General features: G+C 38.2%; 2 protein-coding genes across 9 annotated transcripts in view; both read left to right on the top strand.

The window, feature by feature from the left end:
- The window catches only part of LOC137992564 (uncharacterized), a 40,510-nt gene that overhangs the window by 1,054 nt on the left and 26,956 nt on the right, over window positions 1-12,500 (top strand). For 4 of the 5 annotated variants that reach the window (XM_068837947.1, XM_068837946.1, XM_068837948.1 and 1 more), the window contains exons 2-3: window positions 1,408-1,505; window positions 11,797-11,856. In XM_068837947.1, the coding sequence (XP_068694048.1) occupies window positions 1,408-1,505; window positions 11,797-11,856 (158 nt within the window). The remainder of the gene's footprint in view (window positions 1-1,407; window positions 1,506-11,796; window positions 11,857-12,500) is intronic. The other variant, XM_068837949.1, reaches the window with a different exon arrangement.
- Window positions 1,513-8,334, top strand: LOC137992570 (uncharacterized). Of its 4 annotated transcripts, none has more exons than XR_011121716.1 (5): window positions 1,513-2,521; window positions 2,617-2,681; window positions 3,639-3,727; window positions 3,958-4,386; window positions 5,391-5,710. XR_011121716.1 is itself a non-coding variant. In XM_068837968.1 (5 exons), exons 3-5 carry the CDS (start codon window positions 4,088-4,090, stop codon window positions 5,800-5,802), a joined length of 399 nt encoding a protein of 132 aa, XP_068694069.1. In that variant the 5' UTR covers window positions 1,513-2,521; window positions 2,617-2,681; window positions 3,958-4,087; the 3' UTR covers window positions 5,803-8,334. The 4 variants fall into 4 exon arrangements, 3 of the variants coding, with proteins under 3 accessions (XP_068694069.1, XP_068694068.1, XP_068694067.1); XM_068837968.1 differs by lacking the exon at window positions 3,639-3,727 and adding an exon at window positions 5,719-8,334 and having other exon boundaries at window positions 5,391-5,406; XM_068837967.1 differs by adding an exon at window positions 5,719-8,334 and having other exon boundaries at window positions 3,639-4,386; window positions 5,391-5,406.

Raw genomic sequence — 12,500 nt, 5'->3', positions numbered from 1 at the left:
AAGGCCAATGTTCGAGACGTGCTTCTTCCAATCCCTTTCTGGTGATAATACGATCGTTATGAACTCGTTTGACGAAACCAGCTTTTCGTGTTCCACTGACCACTGATGCAGCACCACGGCTCCCTACAAACTAATTTCCTTTTATTTAAATTGTATTCGGCTCGTTCATGTATACTTAGATTTGTGTTGTACCCGGGAAGGAGGGGGAGGGGGGGGGGGGGGGGTACTCGATGTATCCCTGGTTGGGGGGTGCGGCACGGCCCCTCATACCCTGGCCCTGTTTAAGACAAATATCGCTGATTTTCCTACCCATTTTAAGACTGAATTCCGATTTTTGATACCCTGTTTAAGACATTTAACCCAGTTTAAGACAAAAATTGATAAATCAATACCCTGATTAAGACAAAAAATTATAAATTCGATACCCTATTCAAGACAAAAATCCCGAAAAACATACCCTGGCTGGCCGCACGTCCCCAATAAGCCCTTATAAGCCCCTGGGGTATTGTAACACAAGGACCATATTACATTATGTCATAAAATACCGTATTGATCAAAGGGCATGGACAGCAAGGACAGACAGTTTCCCTTTTCATCCTTTCACTCGCAGCAGAGTTTTGAAATTAAACTGTACAAACGTAACAAGAACTGAATACTGTGTTGTGATCTTTATCGAATATTAGAAACGACTGAAAGTATCAGAGCAACATCTCGCCGATAAAATCACACCTTTCCGGCATCAGTCATGGTCAAACTCCGGCGTTGGCCTTGATACGGCGAGAGCAAATCAGTGATCGCTTGACTTGCCAAGTGTGATTTTTTTTCGGCGAGAATGTGAGGTAAGCTAGAAATTAGTTTCCAGACTTTCCTTTATTTATGTACCTGTGCGACTGACAACCGGGGAAGCTGAGAATTCACTTTATAATTTGTGTTCAATCAGACAAATAACCTCAGAGAAAGCGAGAAAGTCACCAGGAAAGTAAAGTATGGCTTTTTTATTGAGAACTTTTGTGTGGAAATATCTTATAAGAAAAACAACACATAAAGCGGTTGTTTTTCTTATAAAACTTCGATGACCGAAGGACAAAAGTCTCTATGTAAATATCTTTTTGAGGTATGTGGGTGAGATTCCCATACAAATACTCATAATCTTTACCCTCTGAGCCTGGGCTGCCTGTAAGTTGTTCAGCCACGGTATGTAAGGTTCAAGGGACAGCTTTCTGACAGTGGTGTGTCGCCTCCCTGGATCGACGGTTTTTTAGTTTGTTGTCTCTATTGCATTTTAAGTAACAACTTACAAATCGCTATGGATTCAAGTTTCTCTGGTAATGTTTAGGTGTTTCTTTATCTTACTGTTCTTTCTTTTAGAGTAATGGTTAATTGTATTCTCTTTCTCTTTCACCTCAGAGCTCCTCAGCAAGCTTTTCTTGCCCAGATATTCCGCTTCATTTTGATGTCCACATGGATTTTATTATTATTATTAGTCATACTTAAAGAATCCAAAGGTAAGGAGTGGTTTGGAATTGGATCAACGATCAAGTCTGTCTTTGTTTCCTTGTGCAAGTCCAGTTTTCATAGTGTTCCTACAGTATGTGACACACGTATCATGATTCTTTGTATTAGAATTGCTTCAGCCAATGCACTTTTAAGCAATAATTGCACCCAATGATTTTGTATCGTCGTTCAGGCTTGTAACTGTACTAAATGATTCGTTTCTCAGTTGGAAGGTCTTTAATCGCACATGGGTATTTTTTCCATTCTTTGATTGCACTCATGTGATATTTAAAACGGCTATGTTGGTGCCAAAACAATAGAGATGTAGTTCAAGTTTTGCATTAATAATAGAGTCAAACTCCCAATAGACTTTTGCGCTATTGTTCTTTCCACCAACATGGCCACCGTGATGACAGGTGCACGCAATCAAAGAATACAAAAGAGACACAACAATTTTGTTGAGTTCTAAATTATTGTCACTCCACTTGACATCGCATAGTAATGTCTTTCAATGGTCATAAATGATTAGTAATTAGGGAGTTTAAAGGGACACAGTCAGCTTTGAGACCACGCTGGCTTGGACACTAGTTTTGAACAGATGTTACCTCAACCCGAAATCAAAATTACACGCAGTAGACATCAACAAAATCTGCCTCAATCATGCCTTTTGGTTCATTTGATCTTGGATCTTTTACTGAAAACCTGTTCCTGAATATTATTTTAGTCATCTTTTAAACTTATTAAAATTATTGTATTTGGCTAAAACGGATTGAATCAAATATCCGATGGATCATGACAGAAGAGGAGGGAAACGTGAAGGTGCCGGGCAGAAGAAATCGCCTGCATTAATGAAAATAATGAGGCAGATCAATCAAAAACACTGGACAGTCAACCACCATTCTAAATATTCGGAAAATCGGGTTTTCTCAAGCTGGAGAAAGATTCGTGCGGAGGGATCCTTTGCCAATGATTCAGTCTTCGCCTCATGGCTGCTTGGTTTGGAGCTCAGACAAAGTAAAGAAAATGAGTGAGTCAAAGTACCGGCTAGTTCTGTATTTTACACATGTGTGATATTATTTTATACTGTACAGAAATGTTTGAACATCTCTTCATTTTTTGTAGATTAAACGGGATGAAAGAGACTCTCAGACCAGCCAAAAGAGCGAGACATTCCAAAGATCAGGAAGGTACTGTCATGTAAACGTATGAGCGCAACTTCTTACCTGAAGTTATTCATGTTTATTTCTTATAATTATTTTACTTACTGCATGACCTCACACATGCTATTTTTTGTCATGTTAATGGCATGTCCATTAATTTTGACTCCGTTGGGAAAAGGCGGAAATCTTCTTGATATTTAGAACTGTTATTAAGAACTGGCAGTCGTGAAGAGTAAGAGAAAATTTAAGGCTTTAATTTGTGTTCTTGGTAGATGTTTTTTTGTAACCTTTGTGAACTACCCAGTTGTATTCAACATATAATAATATACCCCAAAGCTCTGGTTAGTGTGAGGGGCACATCAGTTCAACACTCTGGATTTTAAGGAATTTTTTTTTTGTGGTTCATCATGTGTTACAGGTCACACTCATTTATTGATGTCACTGGTGTTGGTTCCAAAAGTACATTTGTGTAAATGAATCTTGCAAGATAGTTGATGACGCTGTAGTCATTGATCATGAAAGTGACAATTATTATGACATCAGTGACACTGAGAATTCAACCACGTGGTCAGAACAAAGTTGTGATAGGTACATTGTAAACAAGTCATGTCACAATTGTACAGTACACTGTAAAAGGCATTCCTTGGCAGTTACTTTAGCACTGACTGGAAGAACATTGAGCCAGATTAATCTATTTTCCACTGGCTAATTTGAGAAGAAATTGAAGATCAGAAGTGTCTGTTGATGTCTTTTGTTGTTTTGGAAAAAATATTGCTATTATCGTTGTTTATTTCATATTTTTTTGGGTAAAACTTCTTTTGTTTTCCTGCTGAGTAAAGGCTTGTTTTTTCAGCTTTTGTTAGTTTTTGGAAAGTATTAAGTCTTGTTCTTTATTTTGGGAAATGTGTTTTGTAATGATGGAGGCACCTGAGTATTGTATCTAGCTACAACTAGACATTGTTGTTTTTTTTTATGTTATCTCAGTGACCTTGAAGATGCCCTGAAGCTACTCAATGAGACCTGACTATGGCAGAAGATGATAGTGACAGTGATGATAGTGAATTTGAACCACTGTTAGTATGATTCTGCAAGATACGTAGGGGAAAGACAAAGAAATAGTTAAACAGACAACAAGAATTGTAGATATTCATGCAGTTGCATACCTACTTGTGACAATATTCTTGGGTACATGTATGTATGATAAAATTTCCAAGCAATATACAGTTTTCTGTAGAAGATTGTTTTATTGTCCAGATGATTTTAATAACTGTTGTTCTTAATACTTTGCTTGTTATTTTGTTAGTGGAGAGGACAAAGGCCATGAGAGTGAAGTTGATGAGTTGGATGAGACAACTGTGTTGGAGTTCACAGAAGTGTTAGCCGTGCCTCTGGAGGGTAAGGTTGTCAGTCCAGCAGCTGTCAATTAACATCCCATGTTGGACAGTCAGTCAGATAAATCAACTACAGGTTCTGTATCAGTGTGGACCCAGACAGCTTTTGAGCAGATGAGCCACTCACTCCGTCATGAGCGCTTTTCAAGAAAAGAAGAAGAAGTTCTTTGTAAAGAAGAACTTGGCCATGTCAAAGGAACCAAAGTAATCTGCTTGTTGGATTTGCCACTGCAGCAGCTTGCAAGGCCATGCAAGTATCCAGGGTGCATTCACATGGCAACTCTTGAATACTCACTGTGTAGCACCTACTGGACGGTTTTGTACGTCAGGAGATGCAAATGGTATGTTGTCCAATAACTTCCAAACGGCAGCTGCAGTTCTTACTTCAGGAAACAATTTTTCAAAAATTGAAAAATTTGCAAAGCACTTAAGACTCATTCAGCGAGTCCAGAAACTGTATATATTGTGCCCCAGTAATTGATGAATGGTGGGAAAATATGAGAGAGGAATTGTGGGCCCAATTTGCCAATGAGGAAATTACTGTTTGTGGCGATGGCCAGTGTGACTCTCCTGGGTTTTCAGCCAAAAATCTTTGCTACTACATAATGGAGATGATTGCTGGCTATGTTATTCTCAAACTCATTAATTATTCATGTCGCTCTTACCCATCCAGAGCATGTTATTCTGGTCAGGTGAAAAACGATTTGAATACCAGTCGGCATGTTTGGAAATAATTTCAAACACGGATGCAATTGTTCTTAATCTGCATATTGATAAAGCAAGAAAAACACATGACGATAAGCAACTTTATTTAATCACACATTTTACAAAACAAACTTTAAACCTAAATTATTCACTGCTGACGTTAAATGTGACGGTACGGTTATTAAACTCCCCAAAACAGAAAGAGCCATTCGTTTGTAAATTTAAATTCTCGCTCAATTGTGGCGACCTCGTCTTTTGATTTGCTTTCAACCTTGCTGTACACTTCCGACCTAAAATGGCACTAACATTAGCAATTCCCTGTTGTACAGCGTACTAATTTACTATCTATACCCCTGCATTTAACAGACTAGACGCACAGGTTACCTCGGAATAGCGCTGGCTACACACTTTTCCTCTTCTTAATAGCTAATTTTAGGAGGTCTAAATCTGCACTTTGTCATTTGCTTTGCGAAGCAACGTGTTCGCTCAGAACTGACAAACAGCTAGGTAACAACGTGACATTGATGGATATACAAAAATTGTCACAGAGCAGCAAGTACAGTGTAGGTGACAAATTCACCTTCCACTTTCCAAAAACCGTATTTCAATTCAGAAAACTGAGTGTGTTTTTTTTTTTCAGGTTGCCCGTACCAAAGGTATAATGATAAAGTGGGAAAGTGGTCAAACCAAAGAATAATTAAACCACTTCTGGCATTGCTGTTCAATTGCATCCGAATCTGAAGACACCAACCAGGCCCTTGAAGCAATGAAGATAGATAGTTAAAATTAATAAATAACTATTTAAGAGCAACAGGTTTTCTCATATCTATGACTCATACCATACAATGCCAGTCAAGGTCAGCCCAAGCATTTGCACTAATATTCCCCTTTAGTGAACAAGTGTTTTGTCAGCATGTGTGAATTACCTGATCACGATAGTTAAACAATATTATTGACTTCTTTCATAGGACAAATGGCTAAGTCTAGTGCATCATGTTTGTAATGAACATGAATGGATCACCAGAAGATGCGACTATGAAGAAATGGCATAAAATTATAAGAATGGAGCCAAGCGAAGAACACCCACTAAAGTTGCTTTGACTGAAGGGACTAGGACTTTGAAGTATTACAGAAAGTGGTGCTTGAGCCATCTCTACTAGATAGCTTCAAGTACTATGTGAAGTTCAGTGAAATGCTTTATATTAGGATACATGTAGTTTAATAGGTGTCTGAGTATTTGGTGATATTAAAATTACATTCAGCTGATGTTTATTTTTGGAGGTGTGCTTTTAGTTTACTTTCAGCCACAATATGAATGCATATTTTGGCAAGACAATAATTATTTAGGGGGTTGAGTCTGATGTCTATTGCTGGGTCACCTGCATAGACATTAAGATCCCCAATAGTATCCTGATTGTAGTTTTTTCCTTATGTTGTAAAGGCACACAATTTTTGGAGTGCCTCAACAGCATGTCATTGGCATATGCTGCAAAGAGAACTTCTTAGGAGTATGTAATTACTTGTAGTTGAGTTACTTTTATTGCACAAGTAATAGATAGACTTGAATTTCTTAGGCACAAGTGTATTTTTGTTATGCAATAATAATTTTTGTAAGTTAAAAAGCAAACTGCAACTGTTGAATCTAGGAGGGGATCGCATGTGACAGAACCTTTATAATGTATGGAGGGAGGGTGAATAGGAAAGAGTTTTAAGAAGACAGTTTCAGTTTTTATCCCCTGTCTTTGTCAAGTGTCTCTGCAATTCCAAGTGCAAGTGGTGGAAGGGGGGAAGTTGATTTACAGTTTGTCAAAGAAATACCAGCTTCAGTTATTGGGCAAGCAAAGATGTAGATTTTGCCTCTTTTGCAAATGTGCTACGTACGATTTTTCATCCAGAACCAAAGCGTTTCGTCAGCGAATAGAAGATGTCTTGCATATAGACAGACACATGTCTCTATCTGAAAATGACCCTGAGAGAATAGTGCCAACCATTGCCTACACAGCTCCTGTAAGGAATTGTGTGGGATTTTTTGGGGTTTTGATTTTGTGCCCCCATTCAATCATCCATGTCACTTGAAATCTGGAGTACCCCCCACCCCTCTCAGGATTTGCATAAGCTACTTAGGTGGAAATCTTATTAAGATCTTAGTAAGATTATTGTCAAGTTTCTTCTAATATTAAGATCTTATCTTACTTCTTAAGTAAGATTCTTACACTATCTTTTAAGGTTCTTTCTAAAATCTTGCAAAGTTCTTGCAAACCTTGAAAGATATTCTTACTAAGATCTTAAAAGATCTTGTAAGATTCTTACCTCTTTCTTGCAATTTCTTACTAATCTTCTACACTTAAAGTATAATTTTCCTTTATATAATATTCCTGGGAGAGTTTGATTGCAGTCTGTTTTGGAAAGAAAATGTACCTAAAACCTGTCTTGATAAGCTTATCAACACTCAGTCTCTAAGGTGAAGATTGGGGGCTTTGTTGAACCAACCTAATCAAAATTTTAAAAAAGTCTCTTTATGAACACTTTATTATCATGTCTTAGTATCATTTTCATGTATGCCAATACAAGTGTTAATCAACTTTGATGATGTCTTACAGCAAATACTTATCCATTTTGTAAGTTTGAAACAAGACTTTTCAAGCAGATGTTCAAGAGTGGGATGAAACTTGTGTCCTATTTGCATCTGCAGTAAATATTACAGCAAAAATCGAAGTATCATCCTCTAGATTTTGAAAACTTTAAAGGTGTTTTGGGATTCTCTCTTCCATTTATCACAGAATGGGGCAGGATTATTCGAATTAGAACTTACATGTACTCTGAAGTCAGCTTAGCCTGCCATACATGTATCTGTGTGTGCAGTGAGAGACAATGAATTTGGCTGTAAAATGAATCCTACATGTATGATACATGTGGTCTTTATAAAGCTAAACCTTGAGACAAATTTGCCAGTATAGAGTGGTTTTCAATTGAGTGTCGAAAGTAATTAGCGAATTGCTTTGGTTTTGCATCTACTTCACTCAGTGATTGGTTCAAAGTTTTCGCGCCACTTTTTCAACCAATCAGAAGTGAAACCAAAACCAATTGTGGCTCGCGCGTGCATATTTTCCCGCCTTTTGTGTCGGCTACGTGTAATTACTTCGAGTTTTGATTGGCTTACTGGATTGTTTCCGTCCTTTTTGATTGGTTAAAGTAATTACTATGGTTTTGGTTTTACGACACTCATTTCAAAACCGCTCTATTTCTAAGACAAAAGTGCCTATGGTGAGCAAGGGTGAAATTGTGTCACCATATATAGAGTCTCCAGTAGCTCAGTGGTTAGAACAAAAGTACCTACAAATGAAAATGGAAGTTTTATATTATGATAATAAAAATGCCAAAAGATTATTTTCTCTGTTGCCTGTAAACAGAAAATACTCAAAATATCAGAAAATCGTTAATTATTTGATAGTGGTACTCTCCCAAAGATCATGCTTTAAACACTATTAAAAAACAAATCAGTATGCCTTTCACTAATCACTTCTACTTTTTGTTACTTTTCGTTTGGAATCGTTTTGATTCAGTGACTGACAGATCATCACCATTTCTTTCTTTAACTCCTGCCAAAAAAAGCAAAGAAAAATAAAGCAAGATTAGCAAACTTTTATATGTAGTTGACTGTGACTTACTTTTGAGCAGCATTACAACTGTTTATTGTGTGCCACAATTTTATACAAAGATTTTTTATTGTCATTGTGCTCTTCTTTTCTTATTTAATATTATCACCTCACGCGTGTTTCTTAGTTATGGCGTGTGTAGGTTACTCGTGCGCACAGCTGAAAACCCTTTCGAGCTTCCGTAAGAGTGAAAGTACGGAAATCAACCTCAATCGACCTTCGAATCAACCGCAATCAACCGCCTATTCTGGTGACTGCTGACCGGGACATAAAGCGGCTCACTTGTCCTCAGTCTCTCACACCTGTCATCCAAGATGGCCGATTTGACTTCGTGGAAAGGCTGACCGATTTTCTTGCACTCATAAACTGAAAGTGAACAAGATCCATCTCGGACTTCCTATTTAAACCTTTTATTAACTGTGAAAATATAGTCTCTCCATCGAGAGAATTTTTGTCGTGGAGTGTGAAACATTCATATTCCAGGGTAGAATATACTGGACTAAGATGGCGAAGGACATAAGAACCGTATCTCAATTTTTGGATTCGCACGCGTGCTGTTGTGATATGCAAATTAGCTGAGAAATGGTATCTAATGCACATGCGCACCAGCTGACTGTGTCCCTTTAAAGCCAGCGACACACCAGACAATAAACAATTATTGGATGAGGTTGAGCATGATATCATGAATTATCAAAACCGAGGTGTGTGTTATCTGCCGAAGCCGAAGGCTGAAGCAGATAACGCAGACACGAGATTTTGATAATTCGTGATATCATGCGAAAACCGAATTCAATAATTGTTTTATTATACAGTTTTCACATAATTCATCCTCAGAAAAAGAAGCGAAGCGTTCAGCCATTTTGTTTCAGAGGAGAACACTCCAAGGGGCTTAGTAACCAGGCAGACGTTGAACTTGACATGATAAATGTAATATCTGCAGCAGATATTACATTTATCATGTCAAGTTCACAAGCTATTGTGAATTGATTGAATGCTCTCGACCAATCAGATTTTTCTGAGTCTGATGTATAATGTTCGCCAATTGCAGCAATTCGATCGGCAGCGAAAATCGCTAGCGAATTTCTTCGCTCCGTGGTACGGGGACACCCAGGTGGCGATTTCATACGCCGATCGCAGAGAATATCCGCACTACTTTAATTTGGTTCCCAGGCGGCCCGATCTGTCTATGCTTTGTGTTGTCCGCCATTTTTACGCAGTGACGTGATAAAATTGTAAGGTCTTATAGGCCATTTTCGAAATATTAAATATTCAGCTTGATAGTGGGGCAGTGAGGACAAAAACAATAGAAACAAGTTGGAATGAATGTGAAAAATATTTGCATGTCATCCACTTTCCTTTGTCTTTGTCCTTAGAACCTCTCTTTCAAACTGAATATTAATATATCGAAGAAGGCCGATTGGTTGAATCCTTAAACAATTCGCAACGACCGTCGTAAAAAAAATCACAGGAGCGGGCACACTAGACGAATTGCGGCGAATTTAATCGCCGATATCTGACATGCTAGATATCAGCGATTTTACGTCGATCACAGCGATCGGGCACGTTCGGTTATTTTCGCCATTCGCAGCGATCGGCTAACAAAATTCCTTAGAGTGGCGCTGGAACAACATCAACTGACGGCAACAAAAACGTCTCTCCAAAATACAACTTAGTGCTCTCGCAAGTATTTTGCGATTATTCTGTCTTGTTCATCATCTGCTTAGTCATCTTGCCACCAGGAAACTCGCCACCGAGCTGTTTTTCGTTATTAACTGTTTACACCTTCAATTCTGTGTAGAGCGTCCTATTTGTTTGAGTGAGTGTTTTAGAGGTTATTCTAAACCGACTAACGACTAGGATTCACAGTAGAAGTATGGCACGCTTTTAGTGTCAAAATTCAAACATCCATTCAAATTTTCAATTCGACAATTCAAATTTTGAATTCGGCAATTCAAATATTCAATTCGGCAATTCAAACATTCAATTCGGCAATTCAAATATTCAATTTGGCAATTCAAAGATTGAATTCGACAAATTCGGGCCCGCTGTAATTGGCCACAGCTGTTACGGTGTCCCTGCCAATGTTCTTTTGTATACGTAATTGTTTTGTTTGTTTATTTGGCGAAGCTAATAAAATAAAAATAATTCAAATTGAGCGGTTTTGAATTGAGTGTCGTAAAAAACCAAAACCAAAGTAATTACTTTGGTCAATCAAAAAGGACGGAAACAATCTGGTCAACCAATCAAAACTCGAAGTAGTAACACGTAGCCGACACAAAGCGTGGGAAAATGTGCACGGACGAGCCACGAGTGGTTTTGGTTTCAATTCTGATTGGTTGAAAAAGTGGCGCGAGATCTTTGAACCAATCACCGAGTGAAGTAATACAAAACCAAAGCAATTCGCTAATTACTTTCGATACTCAATTAAAAACCACTCGATTCACTTCGCTTCACAAGTCACAGGTCATTGTTTTACCAATACAGAGGAATCCTAAACAATCATTACAGCTAATCTTAGGCCTAACTGAATTGAATTGCCGAATTGAATGTTTGAACTGTTGAATTGAAGGTTTGAATTGCTAAAATGAATGTTTGAATTGCCGAATGCACGTTTGAATTTTGACACTAAAAACGCGCCATAGGGAGAAGTGCCTCCTATTTATCGAGGTCGAATCAGCTTAAGCAATAAAAGTCAGGTGTGTGGCAACTACAGACTGTTCTCAAATAGTGTTGATAGACAGTGTTTAAATCTAAGCACACATTTTAAAACGGCTAGCCATCGATAAGTGCAAGTAGGGTTTGGTTAGTGCTAGTCTGCGGTCCGCAAGTGTCAGACGTTGCGACAACGCACGCGGGCAATAAAAGAAAAGCAAACAAACAAAGATTTGACGATGAAATGCTGATCGCTTCCAATGCGTCATGTGCTGTCACGATTTTCGAGAAATAACTTCCTTTATTGACTTATAATTTTAGATATATAAAGTAGATAAACTAGATATATAAAGTAGTAAATTTAGGCGACTTTGATTGCATATTGGCGGCGAGTTCTGTGGTAACGAGTTTTCCTGGTGGCGAGATGACTGGATACCCAAAACGGGTGAAGTATCCTGTAACTGGACGGGTACAAACGGTTTTAATTAAAAAGTGAAAATAGAAAATGAATGGTGAAATGTTATGTACTCGCGTTCGTCACAACACAAAATTTAGTGATTTCACGTTGTTTTGTGCGGGAGTACGGCAAAGAAATGCACGGAAATTTGTTTTGCACGTGCACTGAGCACGATTATTTCTCCTTGACCGTCCAACAATATTCTTGCTTTGTGGCGTTGTCTTTGCCGTAGCCGACTTCTTTGCTTAAACTCCCTATTGTTTTACTACTTACGTTTGCAGATTCAAATCTAACCAGGAACCTGTCAGATTGTTGGGAAAACTCCACGGATCTCCATTCTGGTTGGTTCTCTCAACACAGTATCAGCTGGAGTAATACTACCACAAAAGTAGTAAAAGTCATTCAAAGGATATCAATGTTCCAAACCGGTTAATAAGATGCACATTACTTCGTGGTATAGTTACTGTAGCTGAAGCACAAGTAGAGGACTTGACTTCTGAACAATAGGAATCTACATTGAATCCTTAGTATCCCATCTTATCGTTTGCGTCTATCGTCGTTCAGTCATGTGGCACCAAATGATTCATTTTCAGTCAAAAGACAAAAAAAAATGTTTCTTGTTACCGTTTCTTTTGATCGCACATGTGTTAATACCCTTCTCCTTCCCTTCCGAAGATAGGAACCACTGCGCCACGGAGGAATAAATTAAATTTGAACTAGTAAAACGAGTTAGTAAACTTGTTTTGGCATGCACTCACGCATGGTTTCAAGTTCACAACTGTTTCGTTAACGCAAACCGGCTGTAGTGATCAAATATGGCGTCCACAGTGACGAATTCTGCGAAGCTTTGAGGACCGTTCCGGAGGGACTGAAGTCAATTCCATGGAATATCTGAACTTAGTCAAGAGCAAACCCAGGATAATAAAGTATTGAAAAAAAACAAACCCAGGCTAATAAACTAGTAAACTATTTTCGTTGTTGTTGT

This window comes from Montipora foliosa, chromosome 2 (assembly GCF_036669935.1).
Source record: "Montipora foliosa isolate CH-2021 chromosome 2, ASM3666993v2, whole genome shotgun sequence".
NCBI classification, from domain to species: Eukaryota; Metazoa; Cnidaria; class Anthozoa; order Scleractinia; family Acroporidae; genus Montipora; species Montipora foliosa.
Note: the sequence above shows the minus strand (reverse complement) of the source record. Positions and strands in the feature narration are given on the sequence as shown.

Bases quoted from the DNA above. Each gene is read 5' to 3' on its own strand.
- LOC137992570 (XM_068837968.1), top strand. From the start codon at position 4,088: ATGTTGGACAGTCAGTCAGATAAATCAACTACAGGTTCTGTATCAGTG.